Genomic DNA, 27346 nt, shown 5'->3' on the forward strand with positions numbered 1-27346 from the left:
GATTTTGACTCTTCCAGCTTCATACAAATCAGCATAAACAGTGTTGCCGGAAAGCCTGGCCAAGCATTAAATGCCACTGTTCGTTTCGTTTTACTGAATCGTACGAATCGTAAATACAGTAACTGGCATAATATCGTGGACTGAAGACCAGATAAAAATGTTTTGTCAAGCAGGCTAAGGCTGATCTTCACTGAAGTTCGTTTGTATCGATAAGATTGGGTTAACGTCTTAATTATTTTCGATTCTATTTTCATCGGAAATACAGACCCCATATATGAAAAAGTTAGACAAATTTTAAATCTTATGCGAAAGACAAAACCATATATTTTGACACGAAGATATACTCCTCCTTCATCCGCTTCCTGGAACCGCCTGTGAGAACAATACTATCAATATTGAAATTGAATGTGAAAATGCGTGCGACTGTGACAGCAAAGATTCTATAGTGTACAAATGCAAGGCGCATTTCGCGTCAAAATATGGTACCTGCACCCTATTTCCCAATTCAGATACGAGAGGCTGAAGCTATTGTACAGCAGGAACAATCAACCGGAAAATATCCACGATACAGCGAGTAAGCAATAACTGCTAAATTTTACTATATGGAAATCGACCATCGTCCTTCCTTCGACAACCCGGTACATGGCAGTACCAGTTTCACCGAATTCGTATATTTGCGGTTGGAATTGAATGCGATGATATTTCCGGTACTAAAATAGCAGTGTTAATAATAATAATAATAATAATAATACTAGCAACTTCCTAGCATTTCGTACGTCACCATGTTGGGGTCAGCTTTTTATATTTTCGAAGAGCAGGCGAGTTGCTAAAGGCAACAACATTTAAAAAGAGCCAATCACCCGTATTCTCGATTACGGATGGAAGACTGCTTGGATCGAAAACATTTCCCTCGACTTTTAAGAAAGTTTGTTTTGCTCTCGGAAACACGAACACGAACCAGTTTCGTTCAGGAGGGATACTCGGTCTTGCTGAATATTGAAACGATTTCCCCGAATCGAATTTGTGATCAATTTTGGAGCACTTCTGATCAAAATTGATTCTCCAAAATTGTTATTACGAAAGTTTACGATGCGGTTAACATACATTTCAAAATCCTATTGGATGCTACCTAGATCCACAATCAGTAGAATTCCGTTTAATTCCCGGACTAATCCCTAAACCCGCTGACGAAAGGGTGAACAAATTTCTGCAGAAATTTGTGTGATTTAATGAAGCGCTACCATAGATAATGCTCACACGCGGCTGCATCGCCAGCCGGTACCTATGCAATAATCCACCTGTCAGTTCAAAAAGGGAGCCAAAATAATCCGTTTTATTTCTGCAACATCACTGTGAGATTTGTTTGTACCTACCACGGACGTGAGGATGGCGCGTTAGTCTCCCGCGTGTGAGATGTTGTGCACTCGGAGTTGGACCATAACGAAACATTCCTAGTGATGGTCTGGAGATTGTAACGTAATTGTCAGCATGGGCACACCAAGCTTGAGTTGCAGTCTAGATTTCGGCAACAGTTTTTCCAGCGAAAAATATCCAGTTCATCAAATAACATATCGACGAAATTTTCATAGAATTTCCGTTTGGAACTGTATCGATCTGCATACAATTTTCCGCACAACAATTCTACGTATAGACTAAATAAAAACCGCTACCGCACCCACCGGCCAGTGAAAACGAGCGTCGATTTGTGGCATCAGAGGTCCGCCATATGATGTGCTCTGCAAGATACGGACGATGTCATCATTTTCCCATTTCCCATTTGCATGCGAAAACTGTAACGGTGTGCGTGATAAAACCGGTCTATTTCGAAACCTCGTAAATCCATCAATTCGGTCTGCATGATCTCAATGCGATTTCGGCATTAATATCAGCGAAAACTATTCGAGATATTAAAATAGGATAAAAATTATAAATGGCGTATAAGTCACTCGAAAACCGAACCTAAAAGTATTAGCATAGTATTAGCTACATTCATAGGAGTTCTCTTGTAATGATATATTGTAAAAATAATAATGATAAGCAGACATGAAATGTATTGCCGAAAACATAAATTTTATGCCTCGTTTCTGTTGTTTGCCGCACACAATCGACAAGTTTCTACAGATTTTGAAGTTTGAGATTGTCCCACGCTGAGTTAAAACCGTTCAAGGTATCGGCTTGATATTTTGGTAACACTTTTATGATGTCTATATTCTTCCTGAAAAGTTCAATTAGGATAATTGTGGGGGATGATACAGTCAACACAAAATATTGTCCTTCAAAGTCATATGATCTGATCTGATAATTTTTTGTATCCTTTTTATCTACAAATGATTAGGTATCAGAGACTGAAAGCTCGAAGATATTTGAAGGGTTAAAAGTAAATTTTACCAAAAAGTGAAATCATTTCAAAATTTAAATTATCAGTGTTAATGTGTGTTGCGGCAGATTTGAAAATTCGAACTTTTTGTACAGTAGTGTCGCCTTCCATATTTTCATCACCGTCGATCTCTCCGTCGTAGTGGCTGACAACTAAATACTTCGCAAAAATGAGTATCGGTATCGGGAGAAATACCGCAGCCGAAAAACTCTCAGCACTTGCTAGCAGATGAATAGGAACGTGTAGTGCCAAGAAGGATAGGAAACCCTGTGATCAATATAATCGTCACCTCCGGATCGGTTCGTGTCTCAACAGGTGACGATATTTGCAGCAGACCTGAGCAGGTCAGATATACCGCGAAGGTTGGAAAGCAAGCATGAAAAAAACAGCAATGGAAAAAAACATGAACGATTAAAATAGCATAAAAAGTTGAAAAGCACAATACCTACTGAAGTAGTACCTAACAGTGACCCCAGATGGATGAGATGGATGGTTTAGGTTTAGTCAGTAGCCTTAATTACTACAAGCCAATCCGACACTACCACGAGATAGCAGACAGCTGTGTTTAGTGAAAGTTTCTTCTCGATAACAGGCAGACTGTGCCCTCCAGGCCACGACAAAAAAGTTCAAAGTTTGAGGGTTTCTATACCTTTCTTTTATAGGAAACGTAAAAAAATCATAACCCTTCCCTTGAGATTTTTGTTGCGCACGGGTCTGGCTGCGGATAATTTTTCAGCTGTCAAAAAAATCCAGAACTTCAAGTATTGTGAGCAGAGTAGTTCAATCAAATAATAATTACATGATTTCTTACTCCAAAACATGGATAACGAATTCAGCAAGCCGTGAATTGAGAAATAGAATGATGAAGGAATTTCAGATTACTGAAATAAATCCTTCCAAATCAGATTTTCGGGGATTTAGGTACAAATTTAGTGATTCCGGAAAACAAGATTCGAACAAATTTAGGATCGTTTCAATGATTAATCATTAATTCTAGTGGTTGATAATTTCTGAAACATAATCGCGAGACTATTTGTAAACGCTTTATACCATATTCCTATGGGTTTATCTCTTTCAAAGGTGAAATTTATCTTTTCCATACGCATTTAATATAGATCATCGTACATAGTAGTTTTTGAGCCGCAATAGCTGCGTAGTTTGAAAGAAACACGTAAATTTTCATATAAATGGAAGTAACAAAAAGCATCTATCAAATACAACGGCATATAACGTGCGACATGAAAATTACATAACCACAGCACAGACTAACAGACATAACGCTCGAAAACAATGCTTCGCTCACTTTAACGGTCATTTTAAATATATTTGTGGTTGAGACTTTGACTACATTTGCAATTATAGCACCACTGACATATGAACAAGCATACGGGCGATAGACCACTAGTGAAAAATTGTTCACAAACCGGAGGGGTGACCCACCAGCAATTGAGTGTTTGGGACGGTGAATAAAAGGTGGAGCTAGTATTCTTGTAAAATTGCCGAATCGATGTTTTTTGAGGGAATTCCCTCATAGTGTTATGTCTGTTAGTCTCTGACCACAGCGTCATTAGGAAAAATATTGGCAACCGATGGTATCGAGACTCGAACCGACAACTGGCAACCATTTGCTCACTGAGCATGCCTCTTTACTTTCCAGGCCATATGGAAACACAGTCGCTTGCTCGGAAAACGGTGTACATAAACATAAAGTGCCCCCATAAGTCCTGGTTTACGGGACACGTCCTAGGTTTTTAACTGGAGTAACTTGGTGTCCTTTGACTTCAAGAAAAATGTTTGATTTGTCCTGGTTTTGACTACTCTAAGTAAAAAAAATACTGGGTCTCCGTTCGATTCTTTGCGGTCGCAACGTAAGCACGATTTGCTTTTGATCGATCATTAACCATTAACAAGTTCCATTTGATCGATGTTAACCCTTTCATGCCCAACTTTTTTCTAGTGCACGTAGGGTTTCAAAACTATTTTTCCTTGAAAACAGTGGGGTCAAGAAACCCGAAAAGCCTATTTTCATAAAGATTGTTGCTGCCATGGCAGTGCTAGAAGCTGGTCAATTTTTACCTTCTAATGCTCAATACAATTCTCCTAGAATATTTACAATAGTCTAATTACGTGGAAAACGTAGCCAACGATAGTCTAAATTGATAAGTTTTATCAGTTTTTAGTAATATTGCACCATAACGAAGATATACGAAAAAATCATTTCCGTGGTCAACGTAAACTGTCCCTGGCAGCACTGCTCCATCGGAATCCAATCAGACTAATTGCAAAAACTTCAGTTCTAGAGCTGATCCTTGTAACTGTTAATACTCAAATTAAAGGCAATAATCACATTAATGAGCCTTACTGGTTTTCGTGAGCAAATCTCGCCTCAATCAAAAGTTATAACTGTTTAAAAACGTTGTTACAATTACCAGCGCTTCTTCTCGACTCAAATTGTCGTTCAATCCAGGACCCGACAAATTTCCTTCAGTACTTTTAATAAGTCACATTGTTTCAGTGACTCCGCTCATTCTAATCTGTCAAGCATTCTTTTTTCTCTTGCTAGTGGCAAATTTCCATCTTGCTGGAAACATGTTTCCATTCCATGAAAAGAGAAATAAGCGAGATGTCAATAACTATCCAGTCTAGTCTACATATACACAGCCACTACATGTAGGGATCCTGGAAAATTGCAGACGTTCGCCAACAATTTTTCTTGTCAATATTAATGTTTGTGGTATACATGGTGTGTGACACAAACATTAAAGCGGCCTGGCCAACTGTGCAGCGTAAAAAGTGGAGATGATTCAAAATTATACGGCAATTAAATTATTCATGTAATGAAGAATTTAATCAGCGAACTATTTCAAACCTTGAATATGGAAGAAACGTGGACAACCATACCGACCGTTTCGATTTGATGGGGATTTGATAAATCGTTGGGAGTTACTTGGTTAAAAGGATTAATGTCACTCCTTTGGTCCTAGGTTCCTGGGATGGGACAGAAGTATTTAGCCCTGTCCTGACTAATGAGCCTAGGTTATAGCGCCTTTACTCGCTCTACATCTTGTCCTGGCTCTAAGCGAGACATCAATAACTATCGTGGAATAACTTCATTAGGTACTGTTTCGAAATTGTTCGAGCTGGTCATTATGGATCCTCTTAAGGCTCACTACCAGCAGTGCCTAGGTGACAATAAACAGGCTTCTGGATGATTGGCAGCGACTAACCTTCTGTGTCGAACATCCTACAATATCCTACATAATAAACAATATGGAATGTCGCGATCAATCTGATATTATTTACACCAACTAATCTGCCACTTTTGATAAAGTGAACCACGCTACAACAATCGCTAAAATGCAGAAATTTGGAATCAACGATAATTTGTGTAGTTGTTTCGATCCAACCTTACAAATCGAAAGGTAGAGCTAACCAGGTACTATTCTATTCTATTCTAACCCTTACACAGCCAGTATTGAAAAGCATCCTGGAAAACACTACCGTGATTCTGTAGTGTTTTTCTTATCAATATTAATATTTGAAGCATATTTTGATATGTCACAAATATTAAAACGGCCAGGACTACTGTGCAGAGTTGGGTTTGAAGATGTTTCAAAATTAGACAATTAAATGATTCATTTAATAAATAATTTAATTAACGAGTTGTTTTGAATCTTAAAGGAGGAAAAAACGAGGACAATCGTACCGACCGTTTCAGTTTGAAGGGAATATGATAAATCGTTGGGATTGACTTGGCTAAGAAGGTTAATGTCACTCCTGTGGTCCTTTGGGATGGGACAGAGGTATTTACACCTTGCCCTGGCTAATAAGCCTAGGTTAAAGCGCATTTACTCACTCGAAAGATAGAGCTAACCAGCAGGGCATAGCAAAAAAATTTATTTTTTTAATTCTCAAAGGCTTATGTTATAATACTAAAGATTTTCCACGTTCAACAAGGTATAGTTTATGAAAATTGAGTGAAGAATAATGAAGATATATGCACGCGAAAATGATGAAGTTTAATATGAATGACAAAAGGCCATTCAACCCCAACTTCTTGTATTTGGACAAAGGTCAAAAAGGCTCCGATCGATTTTTGAGATTTTTTCACATTAGAAAAACTACAAAATATGTATAATTTGAATCACGGAGCAGAAAAATCATTAAAAATATGGGATTTTGGGGCCAAAATGACCCAGTACCCCACTTTCCCGTATTTTTCTTGAAACAAAAACATCTCCATTCAAATACTAAGATTATTTCCTTTCAAAAGAGGTACAAATTGTAATTTTCAGATTGCTACTTCAAACGTTATAGCATTTAATGTATGTTTCCTCCATATTTTCCCATACTACCAATTTCAAAAAATTTCAAGCGAAGTGGGCGGGCGTCTAAAATTGTCCAAATGATGTGAAATTTGGCATCTGAGCTTACTTTGATATTTGTCACAATATGAGAGGGGGGGCCTTTGAGAATTCAAAAAAAAAATTTTTTTGCAATGCCCTACTAACCAGGTACCCACTTTTACTTCAATGCCAAGAACACCACAAGGAAGGTACCTGGGACTGTTAATGTTTTTGCTGTACTTCAATTATGTATATCTAGTGCAGAAGACGCAGTGACTGTCCTCCGCAGAAGATGTCAAGATATTTTGTCTGTTTCATTCAACTGACGATTGAAGATTTCCCCAACATCAGCTTCCTGTTTTTTGTTGATTGTTATAGAAAAAACCACATGTGTGTAAACCTGAAGAAGTGCTCGGTGATTTCATTCTCATGAAAGAAACATCTGATTGGTTTTAACTAATTGCAAAAATAAAACGAACCTTTCACTACCGAAAACCTCAGAAAAACACAGGCATGTTCGAGTGGAAAACACCGTGTTTGTTGTAAATGAGTTTTATTAATACTGTCTGCTTCTTCAGCGGTCCCTAACTGTCGACCAATGAGAAGAGCACTGCTCCTTTGTTGGAAACTCCCCATCGACTGTGATGACGAATAACGTCCACCGAAGAATTCCAAGAGACACCGCAGTGTGCTTCGCGTACGTTGTCGCATTTTAGCTTGTTTCACTCTATTTATTTTTTTTTCCTGTTAGCTACCTTATTCTCCACAGCGAGAGTGACTGGTGCTTGTGGGTAGCCGGGGAAGTCAAATTCCTCACCTATCTAATTCACTGAAACATTCTACAAACGCACAAAATTTGCAGCCTTATGAGAACGGCTCGGAACAGTCAGTTTTTATAATGGACACTCTGACGAGTTACAAAAAGAATGATAAGGGTGCAAGCTTGTCTTTTTTCAACTCAATAGGTAGCCCTTATAGAAACGTACAATAACAAAACCACAATTTTCGCTATAACAGTGCTATAATTTTGCCATAGTTTACAATAAAATCTAATGTTATGCTACAACACACAAAACAGTAGAATTAAATGTTTCTACAGCAAATTTCAATGCAGAATCAATTTAAAAAACCGATTTCTTCCGAACGTATTTCCTCAGAGACAGTGACATTTAATGTTAATTTTTTGTATCATTTCTTTGATGGCCAGTAAAATTAATTGTTACCTGAAATTTAATTCGCAAATCTGCTGAAGAAACTCTGTTTCAAACGACGCAAAAACATTGATAATTACAATATCAAAGAGTGTTTGTAGGGTAAATTCCACTGTTAAATCTATTTGGGAAGTCTAGCTTTAGCGTATACATGTGTTTCCATAAAAGCCTATCCCAGATCCATAAAGATCTCCGGTTGCAAGCCTTACTAAAGGTGGCAACCCCAGTCTTGATTCAGAAATCGTAACACTCGGCGTGGAAAAAGGGATACACATAGTATAGCCTGTTTGATCATACTCTTGTAAGACAAGCAATGCATTCCTTATATGGTGGAATTGAATAAAAGTGACAATCAGATTAAGGTGCCATTTTCACCTTCCATAAATGTTTATCTTATGAACAGATGCATAGACACAGCAATAGTTTTAGTTGACAGACTCGGACTTTTTTTTTCAAATTTAGTTATATGGTTCAGTGTAAACTGGGAAGTGCGAACCGTCAGTTATTGTACCCAATGAGTGGCAAAAATCTAGATAATAACCAGCGATATTAGAAAATTTAATAATACTTTATTGCGGTACAGTACAGTAGTGGGAAAAAGTTCTCTGTTCCGCTAGTTACTACTAAACTTATTTGATGAAAAATAACTATAAGTCAATACCAATATCAATACCTGACTCGGATAAAATTATTCGCAAATATTTTTAATTGGCGCTTTGCAAATTAGACAAATCACTCATTTTTCGTTGATAGCATCCTGATTGGCCAAGATGTTGCGTAATCGTAACTATAAATCAATTTTTCCGACTTTAGCAGTAATCGTCGAGGAATAAACTAAAGATCGGTTGTTCTAGGTGACTCCCTTGAGTAGACCACATAGGCATTTCGCGTGGTATAGGTGGTACCAGTTCCAATTAAGGCAATCGGGTGTGAATAATATTATGGATATGCCGAATTACGTTAATTTAACATCGCATAGGTTTACTACCCATGATCGCATATTTATCTCGCTTTATATGGAAATTTCCTATCTTTATGAGACTGATTTGCAGGCATAGGCAGCTTGGTTCGTTGGGTTCCCGAAACTTAAGACTTTTGAGTATTAGTAACAGAAATATTTATGAAAACATTTTGCTTTGAAAGAACTCTACTTGAAAGCAACCTAATGACTATTTGCAAGTATTTGTAGAACCCTATTTGACCTTAAACCTTGCCATAGCCGAGAACAGAATATTGTGACCCCAAAAACGAACTCATTGCGTTTCTCGGCCAAACGATCTAAGTATTTCCATCCATCCATGTATTTCCGAATGCAGCTCTGTCTTCCTGCCATTTCACAATATTCCGACACAACCCGAATCTAAATGGAAACTTTGCCCCATCATTCAAATTTCGCTTTGCACACGTCGCTTCAAATTCAATCACTGAAACGTGGCTCTAACCAACTTATCCGGCAAAATCGGTAAATTGCAGACAGATTGACAGTCGAGAGTAAGACCCTATGCTGTGCAGTGTTTGAGACTTCTGAACCACCGCAGAAATGTATATTCCACAACAGGCAAAAGTACTTCCAACGATCCTTCAAAAACCACTTTCGAAAGCGACAAGTGCTGTATTTGATTAATTTATACAATTCAATACGGAAAAGAGCCAATCGTGGTTCGCGCCGTGGTCGTCGACGCTGTCAAAGTGTGAAGTGCGGGAAAATTGTTCTCGCAAATATTTGCTCAATGAATGGTGAGTCCCGCCAGACCAAACGAAACTTTTTACATCACCACCGCCCCTCCTGGTACACCGCAATAGACCAGGTCCCCCCTGCCTCCCTGTTCGCAAAGCGCATCAAAAGCTTATTTTATAAGCGGAAAACATTTCAGTTAGAAATAAATTTAAATAAATCTTCGAGGGGCTCCTGTCCCCATAGCTTTAGCCTAGCCGTTTCGCAGCTGAGAAACAACTTCTCGGCGTACATCCCTTGGGGGCTGCTGGGAACCTGCACGCTATTTACACAATCCCCCCCCCCCCCGACCCTCACGGCGCGATGGAGAGGGTGCCGAAGCCAAGTAAGCAGCATCATCATCACCATCACCATCGACACTTTAGGTGCGATTGTAATGCAAATAAATGGTTCTGCATGGGGGATGCGAAACCGTGATGGTGTAGTATTTAACGTCGGAAATAAATTCCAGCATTCGACGATTGTGGGGGGCGGGGGGAGCGAAGGGTAGTTGTGTCGGTAGTTCGAAAATAGAATATGCAACAGCCGGTTGTTTTATTGATCCCTGATGGCACGGTGGAACACGTCGGTGGAGGAACCTGAGCTGAATTTACAACTAACTGTATGTGGATGGTAACTCTGTAGTTAGATTCCCCGTGGAGTTTTCGGGAATTAGTACCATCTTTACGCACACTTGGCTAAGGTCGGAGGCGTCGAGATTTTTTGTGCCCAGCAGCACTTAGCGTACACGGAAAAAAAATTGTTCCCAAAATCGTGATAAAGTGCCATGAATTCTGGAACAATCACGTTTTTACGTTACGAAAACAGGACCATGACCAAAAATCATGGCTTTTATAATTATGTTCAATTTCCCTTCAGTAACGCCCGCATAACGCTTTCATTAGTGGAAATTTTTGATTTTGTTTTGTGAACTTCAGTCACGGTTTCCGCCGAGAACTAGTTCACAACTTTATGAACATTAGTCATAAAACCAAAGATTAGTTACATTAGTCTTTGAAAGTAAGCTCTAAAATAAAATATCATGATAACATGCACAGAAATTACGAAAATCGTGACTAAGATCCTGAAATCATGAACACAAATCACGGAACTAGTGACAAAAATATCTAAAATCATGGCCAAGATCCTGAAATCATGAACATGAATTGATCTATACATGACTAAAATGTCACGATAACATGAACAAAAGTTACAAAAATCGCGATTAAGATCCTGAAATCATGAACTTAAATCACATGACTCGTGACAAAAATATTTAAAATCGTGACAAAGATCCTGAAATCATGAACATGAAGCACTCTACTCATGACTAAAATATCACGATAAAGTGAATGGAAATTACGAACATCGCGACTAAGATCTTAAAATCATGAACTTTAATCCCACTAACATCATGAGTATTCACAAGAATCGCGAATAAGCTCTTGAAATCATGAACAACGTTTGACTGTCGACTGTGTATTCCCAAATCATGAACAACAAAAACTAAACATGTCCAGGGAACAACAACAATAACCCAACCAACCATTCTAATGTAACGCCATGTATATATTCGGGGCGAACTAGTTTTTAGAAAACATACTTTCATGAATACGAGGTTTTTTATTCATAGTTTCAGGAACTTGGTCACGGTTTCCGTAAATCGTTCAGTTCACGAAATCATGACCTTTTGTTCATGAATTTATGAACGGATTTTTTCCCGTGTAGACATAAAATCATACTAGCTACCAGTACTGGCGGTGTTAGGAAAACTTTCAGACATGTATGTTCCTATTACTTTAGTCTCGAAAAAATTATGGGTTGGATAATGTCACAGCATTTTTTGCGTGCTACGAATAAATAGTATTGAAATTATTTTTCGGCAATGATAAAAACTGTTACCAACTTTTAAAGTACTGCATGCTAAATGTTGTCGATAGATAGATAGGCTGACAAAATTTACTCGCCGTTTAGGAAAGATTCCGTGCCGCTTAGAAAAAAGCATTTTACTATATTAAAGAAAGATATACTTACTTCGAAATTAATTATGAAATTCGTGAGCATTTTGCTGATCCAATATTGCAAAAATTTAGTAATTCTATTTAGCATACCAAAAATTCTAAACCTAATCTCTAACCTCTTGTTTTCCCAATATTTCGAAACGCGGTCCTATGTTAAACCCTTGGAAGTATGGCACTTTCTGTTGAATTATGACTTACGGAAACAAATTTCAGATTACATGCCAACGAAAATGTAACCGTTTGCAGTCGTGAGAAATTTGCGCAATAAGTAAACTATAACTAAATTGTGTTCAAACCCTACTTTTCCCTGAAGATTCGAAACGTTGCACTATGAGGAAGCATGTGATAAAAAATCGATAACTACATCCAGAGCCGTAGCGTGGTCTTCTGGCGCCTTTGGTAGAGTCTCAGTTAATGCGCCTTTTTGCTGTTTGTTTTGGCTTTCTTTTTCAGATCGACTCTCGAACAGTAATTTTGTGTGTACCAAGGAATGATACTCCTACCCGATCAGAAACACAAAACAAAAACAACAGAAATATTTCTAAACTGTATCTCGCGTTGTTACTTGTTATAAATTTCTGATACTTGAACTACTAAGGAGATCTTATTTATAACAGAATATGTTACGAAAATTGCAATCTGTTATAATCTTGTTATTTCATTCTATTCGGGTATCCAAATTTTATAATTTAACCACACCTATTTTATAAAGCAGATCAAGATTTTAGCGCCCCCTAAGGTTAGCGTCCTTGACGGAAATCACCCTGGCCAACCGCACGCTACGGCTCTGACTTCATCAACAATTTAATTCATCTCTATACTGAGTGTTTATATATAGCCCGAGCAACACCAGTTGTTGACTAGCAGTTTCAGCAACATAATTCGTTACATAAAGGTATATGGCAACCATTATTGCGCTAGTTTAACAACCCAAAAAGCGCACGTGTAAAAGCCTTTGCTTATGCAACTAATCGCTGTCGTTGCTTGTTACAAGTGCTGCTTGGGAGGGGAACCCGGGGCTATTAAGACAGTGGGAATAATTCGGACACCCTCAGTTTCTCAGAAAATGGCAAGACTTTCTGACTATCGTACATATTCGTGGAACCGCTATTCTGAAGCATTAATTTTGAGAGCTGAATTTGATTCTTTGTAGAAAGGAGATACAACGTGTTTCGTTTTATTGCCATTCTCAAAACAGAAATCATTATAATGGAAAAACCGTGATTAAAGCAGCAAATAAAAGTGAAAAAATATAAGGTAAATGTTTTGGAAAGCTTGAGGCTCCTATTTTATGGCACACCATTGCATACGCTACAGCAAAGAAAATACATGGGTTGCCAATCGACAGCTGTGACATACCAGATTAAGTTTTTGTAAAGGAATTTATTTTTTTTTTTTGCTTCTTAAGGAGTCTCTCTTATAAATATTTTATAGGTAAACATAATTCCATTGCAAAAAACTTAAAGAATTGCCCCGTATGGAGGTCCGAATTACCCCTACATTGAAAAAGGATGGAAAAACGTAGAAGTTTGCAAATCGTCGCCTAGCGCTGCCATTGAGTGGTGAAAATGAACCTTTTATGGCAACAAAATGTAGCTGAGGTAAATTTTCTCACATCTATCCACCTAAAAGGGCGATTTGCTTAAGTAGGTCCGAATAACCCCGGGTTCCCCTATTATAATTAAGGAAATCCTTGGGTATTTCTGAAAAATGTGTGACTTAACAGGACAACATGAGTATTGAAAATAACAATTTTAAAAGAGACACGCCACGTATGTTTTTTTACTCCTCGCATCTCTATTGAATTTTGAGTCAAGCTTATGATCAAATATGTCAATTGAGAACTAGAAATACCGGTTTTGTAATGATATTGGAAATGCATATACATTGGTGTGAGTATTTATGAAAAATAACGGCCCAAAGTCCAAAAATATTCAAAAAATAGATCCGGAAAAAAGTCTCCCAAAGAACTCCTGAGCTCTCGATGGGGAATGCAAGTATAATGTTTATTCTAAATTATAGCGAAGGTTTCAGTTCCCCATATTCACCCTTTGCTGAGAATGCTCAATTGAAGTTTATTGGACGCATTTTCGCTTGATGCCCTCCATCAAAGTCTTTACAGTGTCATCCAGTACCAGTTTCTCAGTTTTTTTTTCCATTTTCTTAACATGTCCTTCTCGTCTTTGACTGCCTTCTTGCTCTTCCAAATTTCCCGCTTCATCATTGCCCAGTACTGCTCCACCGGGCGCAGCTCCGGACAGTTTGGCGGATTCATGTCCTTTGGAACAAAATGGACAGAATTGGCCTCATACCACTCCAGGACACTTTTAGAATAGTGGCATGATGCCAAATCTGGCCAAAATAGCGGAGCTTCGTCGTGCTGCTGCAAGAACGGCAAAAGGCGCTTCTCGAGGAACTCAGATTTGTAGATCTCGCCATTTACTGTGCCCTTTGTCACGAAAGGCTCACTCCTCAGTCCGCAAGAGCAGATGGACTGCCAAATGAGATATTTGGAGGCGAACTTCGACATTTTCTTCCTCTTAAATTTGTCGTCCACATAGAACTTGCTCTTGCCGGTGAAAAACTCCAATCCCGGAATTTGCTTAAAATCGGCTTTTATATACGTTTCGTCGTCCATCACACAGCAGCCATATTTTGTCAGCATCTTCTCGTAGAGCTTCCGTGCCCGAGTTTTAGCCGTCGATTGTTGCCGCTCAACGCGGTTTGGGAAGCTCTGTACCTTGTATGTATGTAGTCCAGCTCTCTTCTTTGCATTCTGGACGTAGCTCTGCGACATGCCGATCTTTTTAGCCAAATCACGGCTTGAGACGTTGGGATTTGCTTTAATCATCCGCTTCACCTTTCCCTCCGTCTTTTTGTTCTCCGGTCCCGGTTTTCTTCCAGATCCTTTGCCGGGGTCCAACGTCAACCGCACCTGGAACCGCTTCAACACTCTGGAGACGGTTGAATGGTGAATGTTTCTACATTTTTCCCAACTGCGGGTGCGACCAGTCAGGAAATTCCAGGTGTTTGGAAAGAATTTGTTCTATCGACTCGCGTTGGTTCACCTCCATTTTCGTTGAATCGAAAAACACGACTTCGAGTTTGACAGCATGTAAACAATACACATCAATAATAAAGTGTGCAAAATTTGGTTGATTTTTACCCAATGGTAAAAAAGTTATGCCCTGTTATGTTATGTCTCATAGCAGAATGCACTGGCAAAGTGATTGACAAACAACAAGCATTTGTTGGAGGTATTTGAGGAGTTCGTCTCTCTTAAAAAACATGCTTACTGGAAGACCAGTGTGCTTACGCTTACTGTTGACAAAGCTCCAAAATGATTTAGGATTTATTGGATTTGTCTTTCTAATATATATCTAGTACAAAGATCTACCAAGTGAATTGTATACCAAATTCCTCTGATCAAGATTAGAAAAAGCCAGCAGGTTCGACTGTCGACTTTGCTGGATCAATTCTGGTGCAGCCTTCTTCTTTGTGCATCCTGCATAGACCGGCCAGATTGTAATCACCAACTATAACAATTTAATTACCGATTAATGAAAAAGCACTAATCGTAGAAACCGAAGCGAGATGGTTTTCCTGAATTTGATGCTCATTAACTTCAACTGATGGGTGGTAGAAAGAGCAAAAACAAAAAGCATATTGCTATGTTGCCCATCTCGTACCCAAATCTAGAGCTTTTATTCAAAACGACATATCTACAATAAGTGACTCTCTTTGTTTACTTTCTCTTTCGATTATTACGGCGTCTCTATAGCCCTTTTAACTTATTTTACAGTAAAGATCGAAGACGGTGGTTTGACTAGCATATTATGCAGAGTTAAATGTTAAAACGACCAAATTATTAACAGAAGAGAAAGTAAACAATGAGAGTGACTCATTGTTGATATGTCTTTTTGAAAAAACGCTCAAGAAATCTGCTCCAGCGCATGACAATACTCCGTCGCAACTATCGAAGAGTCCAAACCTTTTCTCACAGCAATAAGAACTCCACCACCGATGCTCTTTAAACTGTTCTGAATATCTCGTCTGTGAACATCAAACGCAATGTCAAACAACTGTTCCGACTGTATTCGTCCATCCAAATAAGTTTTTTGTCAGAATGATGATGCTGTATTCGCAGCTTGTTGCGACAAGAAACCAAGAATTCAGTTTTGTTTTTAATTCTCGTGCGTTTTGATAATAGATGCATTAAAAATTTCGCTAAGCTAATGATATCGCTTATTGCATATTACTGTTTGTAGGAGATTCGAAGCGTGAACCAAAGGCATCAGTTTGAGTGTCGGTTTGCAATTGGGAACTGCTTCCGGAAGGTGCAAAATCTTGCCAAACTCCGGCCGAACATATATGTTCGATCATATTACGTGGACAAAAAATGGTGGCATCGCCACGTGCGTTGAAAGTGGCAGTCGAAACGTTGGCATGTATCTGAAATTGGTGAATTTTACTGCGAGAAAGAGAGAGTGTTCAGCGCCATCCTTAGCTTCGATTTGGCATATATTGTTCATAAAATTACCTGGAACGATCCAAGATTAATAAGCTCTCGACAAACGACGATATGATTACGGCTTAAAAGCCAACTGTTAAAATTCTCTTTGAAAGAAAGTTCCAGACAATCCGTTACTGGCTAAACACAGTTCATCGCAGTTAATGAAAGAGAAATCTTTTACTACCAACATCTGTGATTGGTGAGTAACGGTTTGTCTCTAGAATTTCCTTTCAAAGAAAATTTTGACAGTTGGCTTTTAAACCGTAATCATAAGTTTGTCGCTATGTAACATAGTTGACACGTTCCTATCCCTCCCCGATCAGAATGAAATAACAAGATTATAACAGGATGCAATTTTCGTAACATATTATGTTATAAATTAGGTCTCGTTGGAAGTTAAAATAACAGAAAATTATAACAAGTAATAACCTAAGACATAGTTTTGCAATCTTTTTGATAAGCGTTTCTGATCGGGACTTAAGACGTATTTGGTACAAGGGGGCATTCGGAACTGCATGAAGAATAACGGATCTCAAATATTTTCCCGATTGGTAGTTTACACATTTCCAAAACTCTGAATAACAATCCTTGACCTGATGAGCTCTGGTGCATTTGGTACAGCAAACAGATTTATTACATTCAGATGCTCCATGAAAGTATTCCGAGCAATTGAAAGACTGATGAACATCAACCGCTTCCTATATTCTGTAACGTTCCCTTCCAACACTGATACGTTGACGTTTCCCCAACTATTCGAATGATAGGACGTCGGTTTCTAGCACAGCAATTATTTAGTCATTCAGCCAATTTCCATTCTTTTTACTCGAATTATATTAGGTATAGCCGAGTCAGATAGTCCGTTCTGTTTTCTCAATTTCGGCACAAGCTCATTTTATAGAATTTCTTCAACAAATCTAACAATCTTGATCCTGGGCTTGAAGACCTTCTTTATTGTATTTCTCACCAAGAAACTCATTGGCTTTCGCTGTCAGCATTTGGGTAAACTGACCCGACTCACATCTAACACAGACTTCTCCAGTGTTTCAGCAGCGAAATTTTTACACAACAAAGCTAACGGGATCGATTTTGCTTCGAATTCAAGAAAGTTGTTATTTCTTGGCAGTCTTAATGCACACTTTTTGTTTTCCATTTGCACGTATTGATGCAGTGATGTCTTATTTAGAAGCGCCTCTACAATCTTTATTGTTGTGCTATACATTGCTCCCGTTATGCCGATGCAAGCTAAGCGGAATTTGACATCAACTCACATAAAATAGCCTCGGAGTATTCGTTCACTCGATAACATGATAAATGATAAACGATAAAATGATAAATGATAAATGATACGATAAAAATCGTATTTCTCGAAATATTTATGAAATCATCATGGTGGATAAGTGTTCAACTAGCCCTACTCCTGTATTCCTCATTTTTGGTTAATGCACCCTTCATTCTCAAACGACGGTGTGTAACTATGAGGCCAGATTATAACGTGTTAATACTGTCAATTACCAACTGAGGATATTGTTAGACAGATTCTGATATCTGAAGTGAGTGTTTTGTTATCTTTCCATTCGCCATTAAAATATGTGCCATTTCAGAAATCGTGGGTTAATCACAGTATGCTGAATTATCTTTGTGCGGTAATTCTTTATCTCTTTCATAGAATCTAACTATACACCTGTTCCCCAAGATGCCTAATACAACTCTCTTGGGAATCAGGTCCTTATATCTAAGATTGAAAACTTACTCCTACGGTTGAGAATTATTAGCGATAGTTGATTTCCGGTTAAATTCGGTTGCGTTACATACTACGAAATTTATTTTATTACGAAAAAAAAACAAATTATTTCATAAAAACTAACGCGAGCAGAACTCTCGCTATCGCTCTGATGGTGATTGAATTTCCCAGAATATAATTATACTGCACAGCGGGTGATTGCAGGTGATTTCCATCCCAGAACGGACCTAACCAACAACTCCTTTTATTTATTTATTTATTTTTCGCATGGCCATTCATTTGGAAATCCAAACTATGCTGTGCTGAAACAACGCCTTCGACGGTAACATTGCGGAATACGATGATGAAAAACCATCCCACCCAAACAACCTACAAACCAACAGGTATTCGTCCTGCTCGCTGCCGTCGCCGTCGGTGTCAACTCGGTGGCAATTGGCGTGGCCGCTCCAGCTGCCATTGTAAAGGTAGGTGGTTCAAATTCCTAGCACCAGCATCAAAATCATGGTCGGTCGACAATGCAGAAAGTCGGAACCTGACACTGGCACTTTGAATGTCATGACAACGATTCATTTGGATGTTTAGAGAAGCGAATAGGTTAAATTATTTTCTCTTGCGATGTTCACTCTTTCATTTCATTGGTACACACAGTACCTGCTGTGAATCCAGAGTTATGGTAGAAAAAATAGTTTATATGCACCAACATGACAAAATTGAACAGATGCAGAAATACTAGTTTGCCAAATTGCTATCAAACCTCGAAAAAAGTCAAGGAATATTCATCAGAGAGAACGAATTAAGATACCACGACTCTGCCCCTGGAGACAACAGCCGTCAAGTGACGAACTCATTAAGCAATCCTTCGTCATGATCCCTCTAAATATAAAGCGTCTTTATTGTTCATTCAACGGACAAAAAATATAGCATGATCATATAAAGATTGGCACTTTAAATTTCCCAACCCCATTCGGCTGAAATTTATCGCTCTACTCGGTGACACCCCGTTCAACAATTTCATTACCCCCGATAAATGCTCAAAATTAAATTTATATCCATACCTCCTTTACCAGCTCTTTAGCCAGCGAATCACGTCGTAAATCTTCGCTACATCCGAGTGCAGCTATTTATTTTAAACTTGCTTCCCAAATTCACCAACGCTTCTCACTATTTTCCGCAGACCGAAGAATACGACGCACATCCACAGTACAGCTTCTCGTACGACGTTCAGGATGCGCTTACCGGAGACAATAAGCAGCAGCACGAAACCCGCGATGGAGATGTTGTGCAGGGACAGGTACGTTTTTTTATGATATGACCTGATAGCGATAGTTTAAACGGGAGAGCATTTTTGGCTCCATAGAGGATGAACCACGCGCCAAATTGTTCGGAAATGGTTTCAATTACGAGAAGAATTCTATTATTGCGTGTGGATAAGTGAGACTCAAACCGTAGCTGATAAGGATCTGTTAATTACTCTTTTTAAAAATTATTAAGCTCAATTTTGCCTTCCCCAATATTCTTCATTCTGCTTTAAATCCAGGAAGGTGTTTAGTTAATCATGAGCACACGTACAGCTTTAACAGAATCCTCGGCGAAACCACGGTAACCATCGCTGCTTCCAATCATTTATAAATCAATTCTGTTCCTTCAACCTACATCATATCCACCCCCATCTCACTGACAGACGTCGTTCTGGTTTTATTCAAACTTCTTTTTTTTCGAAACGAGGCACCACATTTCCTGCGTGGTAGCTTTCCTGATGGGTTATTGAATGCGAGTAATATTACCTACCTATGCTGATGCTGAAGCACTAGAAACACACACACAAAGCGACTACGTCAGCAAGCATTCCTAGCCTCAAAAGATGCCTCCGTTTGGTTGACGTTAAATTATGGCTTCCGTGACAACCGCGGAGCCTGCTCGCAGCTACTGGGGCCTACTAGCTATCAGCACCCAGGAAAGACAAACGTTAAAACGACTCACATAATTAGTTTCGCGTTCCTGGAACTTTTGTGATAGAATCAAAAGTGCGCCATCTGCAGAAGACGTATTAATTCAATGACATAGCCTTATACCCTGACGGTTCCATCTTTTTCTTTCTCCAGTACTCTCTAGTTGAACCCGATGGCACCCGTCGTACCGTGGACTACACTGCTGATCCCATCAACGGATTCAATGCTGTAGTGTCCAAATCCGCCGATGCCGCAGTTGTGAAGACCGTTGCCGCCGCACCAGCCGTTGTTGCCCACGCTGCGCCTGCCGTTGTTGCCCACGCTGCCCCAGCCATTGTAGCCCATCACGCTCCAGCCTATGCCGTCGCCCATGCCCCAGCCTACTCCGTCGCACATGCCCCAGCCTACTCCGTTGCCCACGCTCCGGCTTACTCCGTCGCCCACGCACCGGCCTACTCCGTCGCTCATGCGCCAGCTATCAGTTATGCCCATGCTCCATCTCTGGCCTATCACGCCCCAGCCCTGGTACATCACGAACCGCTGCTGTCCCACGCGGCAGTGTACCACTAAACAGCGCAGTGATGCGCGAAGGAAACGCATCTACGTCTCGAACTTTGCGGCATTGAAATGGACTCGGATCCGGAAGGAACTCTACAATCGTAGGTTTTAAACAATGGCTCAAATTTGTTCTGTTTTGTAGATACACACACACACACTGGTTGCAACATAAGATGAGATTATCGAATAAAGTATTGTACTGTTAGTCAATAAATAAGTTAAACTAAACTCTACGTTCCATTGCCTCAACTTCCGAAAGAAAATCCAACATAAATAATGGCCTACTTTGTGGACTGACTCTGTTAAACGATAGGGTAATTTGGGGAGAGATGCCGCACATTTCTTATAATCGATCCTGCATCAAAGTAAACCATTCAATATTTGATAAAATACTGTGAAATGGTTTTTGTCATGAAAAAAAATTCATCAAATTTCCATGAACATTTTTTTTAAAAAAAAAAGGTCATTGCGGGTGAGATGCCGCACCATGGTCACAAACTGAAAAATGGTGAACAAAAGTATTTTTAGCTATCGTTGATGTTTTTGTGATTAGGGGTCTCCAGCTGAGTTTCATGAAGTTTGATTGTTTGATTATTGAATCGGCCAGCACATTCATTTTTCTTAAAGGGGTAATACCATTTCTAGAAACATTTTTTATACAACATTTTAAAAATATTTTTCGTTTGCAACCTTGTGTACCGGTTAAGTTGGAGTATCTCAATTCAGGATACTATTTATTTATATGTTTGTACGAGCGATATATTGGTAGGGGTTCCTTAAAAGCTATTTTTGGTAGTTTCTTCCAACAATGTATTTATATAACTTTGGTTTGTTCTTAAAAGATTCATTTTAAAAAGCACCAATTTGTCGAAATTTTTATTTTTATCCCAAGATTGACATCACTACAAATCAATGCGTTTACTAAAATTAGTACCTGAAACTGTAAAGAATAAACCGAAGTAACTAATGCTTAGATACATATTGCCCGTTTGAATATATACAGGGTGTTTGATTCATGGTTAAAAACCTCTCGATTGATTGACTGTCTTATGTGGAGAAAAAAATACACACATATCATCCAATCTCAACCGTTACTAAGTTATTTAACCTTTTGTGTTAAAAACTTAGTTGTCTTAAAATAGCTATAACTCAAAAAGTATACTTTGTATTTCAAATATTTTCGATTCATTGAATAGGTGAGAAAAATTCCCATTGAATGATGTCCTCACATGTTTCAGTTAATTAGGTCAAGTAATCTTTTCACAGTAATTTATTTAAAATTGAACAATTTTGATCGATTTTTCGTTCATTTCGCGAATATCTTAATAGTTAACATTACTATTTTAATGATTCAGATTGTTAGTCTTGAAGAGCTGCATAATTTGTTCTTTGACATGAGACATTTATCTTTTCTTGTTTTCATGTGTTTGCGTTATTGAACTTTTAAATTTTTATCTCATTTTCACGAATACTAGCTCTTATTGAAAAAGTATGGCACTTATTGTACCTTTTCTTATTTTTATTCGAAAGCCATAAAAAATTTGCAGAGGAAAATGTATTAATACCTTTCATTTAAGTACATTTAGTATTCTTTTAGAAGTAAATTAGTTTAAAGTTTGTGTTATTTTTAGCATTTTCGTTAATTTACTTAAAAAAGTAAATAATAAGCATCACCATTATTATCATCGAAATAATGTATCTCAGCAAGTTCTACAATTCTTTCTTTGACTCCATTCAATCATCTCTTTTAATTTCGAAGCAAAATCAGCTTTATCACCTCGCTTCATATGCAAAAACAACGATTTCGAACCAACTACATTGGCGGTGAGGTCATCCTGTGTTAACTATTAAATTGCAGCGAAATGAAAAGCGATATGGATAAAGTGTCAAACAACAAGTTATAGAGAATGTTAAGGGACACCAAATGAGCAATAGTAAAGATAAATTTAAATTTTAGAATAATTACAAAACTCTCCAAAAACGCTAATTCTGCGATATTTAACTAGTAAAAAGTCATTCAGTACACTTAACTAAAGGATATTTGTACATACATCGAAAGGAAATTTTCTCAGCTTTCCAATGAAGCCTTGGAAATAACAATTTAAAGCATATTTTTTAGATTAGAGTCTTTTAAATACTTGCAAGTCAATTACAGGAAAATTTTAGTAATGAAATCACAAATAAACTAGAAGAGATAAGAAAACAAGTGAAATTCACTAATATTCATAGTTTTATTTAATTTTTAGACCAAGGATTTGTCCAAAGTCCAATATTACAATGAAGCGTCTATTTAAATGCATGCGTTATACTTGGTCAGAACATGCTTGTACTGCTTCCTGGTAAAGTTTTGAGCAACCACGTTTTGTTGTCATGCTTGCTGACATACCACGACTGACAACCTTCTCAAAAAAAAAAAAACAAAATCGCCAAAGTGAGATTATTAGCCGAAATCACGGCCGGAAATCCCAGTATTCTTTTGCACTACTCTACTGATTTTCGCTCGCAGAATCCAGTCATGTATTCCACCTCTAGATTTGTTTTGCTTTGCATGATCAAACGTCATAGTTTACCGGTAACGTTTAATCATGGTATTCGTAATCGATTTTTGAAATTTGGAACCTTTGGCAATCACTTCTGTTGATCTCGTTGGTTTTCAATATGAACGACCAAAATTATTTACGTCTTTTGCGTTCCACTTTTGATAACTTGTGAAAATGTTTAGGAATCTCGATGAAGCTTTCACCAATAAATACACAATTCTTCCTGTTCAAAATGCAGTATTGTGTGGCTCGCTACGACAATCGGAGGTGCAGCAGTAATTAAAAGTACGAGCCTAATTTTCAAACTGAAAATCTTTTAGACCACCTCCGTCTCCACTTAATCAAACATAACTCAAAAACGGGCGAATTCGGGCAAGAATTCTATAATATTCCAAATGGAGAAAAATAGTGTCGGAAAAGGCGAAATAGTGTGCCAGAATAGAGCTAGTTCAGAAGCACCTTAATAGCTGTGAGCAATGTTAACATAGAGATGCGTTTTTTTAAAGTAACTCTACCCTTCTTTATCGACACAGCAAAGAAAAAATTAACTTTCGATAACACCCTTTCTCGCTTCTTTCGTTTGACATGCCGACTGTTTAAATTGACGATTTAGTGCCTATAGAATAGGGATTCGATCCGCAGTCGAAAACCTCGTCTCAAATATGCGGAATATGCGTTTGATCACTGATCTGTAAAAAGATTTGCATGTATACTTAGTTTGATGCTAACTCTACCTAGATGTTTGGTTGAAATTACGCCCACGTCTGTTGTGGATTATATTTGCCATTGTATTTTTTCGAAAAATCGTGCAGAATTTGCATTTTGATTTTAAGTTTATTGCATCATCATTTATTACATGAAGGCATACGAGTTTAGGTGACGCAGTATAGGAATATTCCATATTTGCACTTAGAGTTTTCTATAAAAGCTTCATAGCATTTATCTTCAAAAGCTTTTTAGCACGATATCTATGTTCTGTATGTCGATATAGTGCTAGATTTAATGCTTTACATTTTAGGTTCATTGAAGCATTAAAAATACTTGTATACAGCTAGTTAGCAATGGATTCGCTAACTTATAGCTTATCTAGAGTTTCTAGTGCTTATGGTTACTTGGGTAACGACACAAGGCAATTAAAACAGAGTATTCTGCCCCCCGGAAGGAAGCTGAACGATCTGCAGGTGCTGAAATAGCAGGAATAATACTTCTAACTCCCGGAGGTATTTCGAATTTTTATTTTGACAGTGAGCGGATATATTTCGTTTCGAGAAACAAACACTTCTGCTTGATTGATAGTCTGGAACATAATCAGCACGCTATGTGTAACATGGTGAAATTGTAGGGTGTAAACATTGGCAATCTTTAGCGCCCTTTGTACTTTTAACAATAGATCTGAAAGACCGTAAACAGGAATACAGTTTGACTACAATAGGCCACTTTCTGCTTGTAATCGTCACTCATATTTTACGACATAGTGGGTTAGAACACGATATTTTGCTTCTACTGTGCAGAAAAAGCGACACACTGATTGATTTATTTGCTGGTAGCAATGGAGCAGTTTCTAGTTTTTGTTGTAAGCAAAATGAGAAGGTAGAAGAAACAGTTCGAAATTCTAGTTTAAAATTTTTAAATCAAAAAGATTTTCAATTTACATAAGTTTTTCTCATATTTAATCCAAGAAAACCATTTCTAATCGTAGATTTTATGCAGGTTTAATTAATAAACAATGTGATATGTCTAACGCAGAAGCCGGTTTTGATATGCCGTGAGAATATGTAGGACCCGATAATAATATAGACACAGAACGCAATAATAAAACTCAAATTAAACAACTGCGAGTACAGTGGGCTACCGAGTACTGCTCCTACTAGATGAACTGAACTTATTTGATTTCTTTATTTCGCACATTATAATAGGGTTGTTATAGATATCACACGCATCTATGGCGAGGCCCAAAATCACCGTTCTATACAATGCACTTTTAGAAGAAAAATTCCTTGAGCTTGCTATAAAAATTCAAAAATTATCCATTTTAATCACCGGTTAATTAAGGTCGGCCTACCTTCTCATCTCACTCAGAGTAGAAACTAAAAATCGTTCCGCTATAGATACACGGCAAAAACGACAGCAGACAAATTGTGTTGCTATTGATTTTTGGAAATGTCCTGTAAGACCAGCTACTCGGGAAGTGACACAATTACTAAATATACAGATTGTGCTCAATCCGGGCGAAGTTAAAGCCCTGCAAATGCACCATATCAAGCATTAGTCGTTTGTTTCACGGAACTACGTGCAGCACACCAACGAAAGCTGCCACGTTAACATCATCCCCGTATATATAGGCAAGGGTACTAGAGAGATGTGCTTACACGAATTATCTACACAGGCACCTGACGTCGTGATTAACAAATGTATGTCAAGATACGAGGAAATGGCTTCCATAAGAGTTGTAAATTCGCATGTTCCCGGGCGTCCCTAATGTTGTTCTTGTGATGAGAATGCTTCCGTTTAAACCAACTTTTCCATACGTAACCATTTTATGCGGATCAACCGAAAATGGGACGTTTCATCAGACAATACTGGTTATGCAACCATGGTAGATTCCTATGCGCGAATTCTACAAAAAGACACTGCACCACGGAAAACTTTGTGCAAAAGCAGCTAAGAAAAGCCTACCTGCTATAACCGTAAAGAGCAAACCGATATCTTATGCCAAACCACAAACGACTACAAAACAAATACCTTCGGGTCTGACAGGAACAAATATTCACTCAACAACAATCACGCCCAGTGACTCCAAGCCAACTACCGGCACCACCAGCAAAGAAGCGAGCGTAGAAGAGGACGGATGCGTTTGTCCGTTGCTTCGCATTTCTGTTTAACGCTCTATTGCTTTCTTCGAAAATGCTTGGAATTGGTTTTTCAATATGTTGTAGTGTATTCCGTCGATTCAAGCATTCAAACTCGTATTTTAAACTTGTACACAAAGTAGACAATTCCCTTAAGAACAACTGGTTTAACAAATGCCAACTATCAAATAAAGTTTTCATTTTTTGCGCTTTCATCATCTAACAATTTAATAAGGCGAATGATTACAAAGAAATTACTATTGCTATTTTTTTTGATCTTCTATGAATACCGGACGTGTTCGCCCATCTTCAGGGTAAAAACGCGGGCCCCCAAATACGACCCGGGACCGAGGGCAATTGCCCTGGCTGCCTCCCCATCTCATCGGGCCTGGTGATAATAGAAACATGGCGCTAATGGGCTCATCATCCTATCTAGCTATAATTTCTAGAATGCGTGAACGAATGCCACTACAGATTCTCTTGATGTGTTAAGCTATTGCTCAAGTCATAACGTACAGCGGGTATCTTTTATCAATGAGGAAACTTTGACCACATAAAGCTTGTTTCAGTAACTATACGATAAGAAAATTCCCTTTAACCCTCCGGAAGTCGCGCAAATGGCCCACTGAACGAGCAACCGCGGGAGCGCTAAGATGATTTCGCTAGATGTTCAGAGCAGCGTGCACTCAGTACACTAGCGCGACTTCCGGAAGGTTAATTAAATTATCGAAACAAAAAACGGAAAATTACTTTTTCTTCGTGTCGTCCTCAGATTTGACCTCCTTGGGAGACTTCCGTAGTGCTTCATAATTTCCCACTATTTTTCGATGGGCCTTAGTTCCGGTGCTTGGGAGTGGGTTGATGTCCTTGAATACGAAAGTGACCCCGTTGGCTTCGCACCACTCCAAGAAAACATTTGAATAGTGGCACGAAGCTAGATCTGGCCAGAAGGTCGTAGGGCTCTCGCGCTACTTCAACAGAGGAAGAAGACGCTTTTGTAAACACTCCTTGAGGTAGATCTCCCCGTTTACAGTTCCGATAATCACGAACGGCGCACTCGCTTGACAAATCATGTATTTCGTGGCACACTTCGAAAGTTTCTGCTTCCTTTCTTCCTCCGGAACATCAAACTTGCGATGCGCGGTGAGAAACAGTAGCCCCGGAAGCTGCCGGAAGTCCGCCTTGACATAAGTCTCATCATCCACAATGAGACAAAGACGCTTCGTCAGCATCTGGGTGTACAGTTTCCGGGCTCGTGACTTTCCCACCGTATTTTGCCGTTCGTCACGATTTGGAGCCTTCTGTACATTGTACGTATGCAGTCCCTCCCGGTTCTAGGCTCACCGAACGAAAAACTTGAACAGATTCAACTTTTTGGCCACATCCCTGACCGAAGCATTTGGATTCCGCTTAAACGCTTTCATGAGAGAGTTGATTATTTTCCAGGCGACGCAATTTTTTCCGATTTTCGATAAACTGACAGCGATAAAAATACAGTGTAAACAATACACTTTATACTACTTGTAC

At 38.6% G+C, this 27346-nt stretch overlaps 1 protein-coding gene across 1 annotated transcript in view; it reads left to right on the forward strand.

The window, feature by feature from the left end:
* LOC131679583 (larval cuticle protein A2B-like) overlaps window positions 1–20658 on the forward strand; it is a 44191-nt gene extending 23533 nt beyond the window's left edge. The window contains exons 2-4 of the mRNA XM_058960322.1: window positions 18307–18387; window positions 19098–19214; window positions 20026–20658. Of these exons, the coding sequence (XP_058816305.1) occupies window positions 18307–18387; window positions 19098–19214; window positions 20026–20442 (615 nt within the window). The 3' untranslated portion in view covers window positions 20443–20658. The remainder of the gene's footprint in view (window positions 1–18306; window positions 18388–19097; window positions 19215–20025) is intronic.
* The last annotated feature ends 6688 nt before the right edge of the window (window positions 20659–27346 follow it).

This window comes from Topomyia yanbarensis, chromosome 2, assembly GCF_030247195.1.
Source record: "Topomyia yanbarensis strain Yona2022 chromosome 2, ASM3024719v1, whole genome shotgun sequence".
NCBI lineage: Eukaryota > Metazoa > Arthropoda > Insecta > Diptera > Culicidae > Topomyia > Topomyia yanbarensis.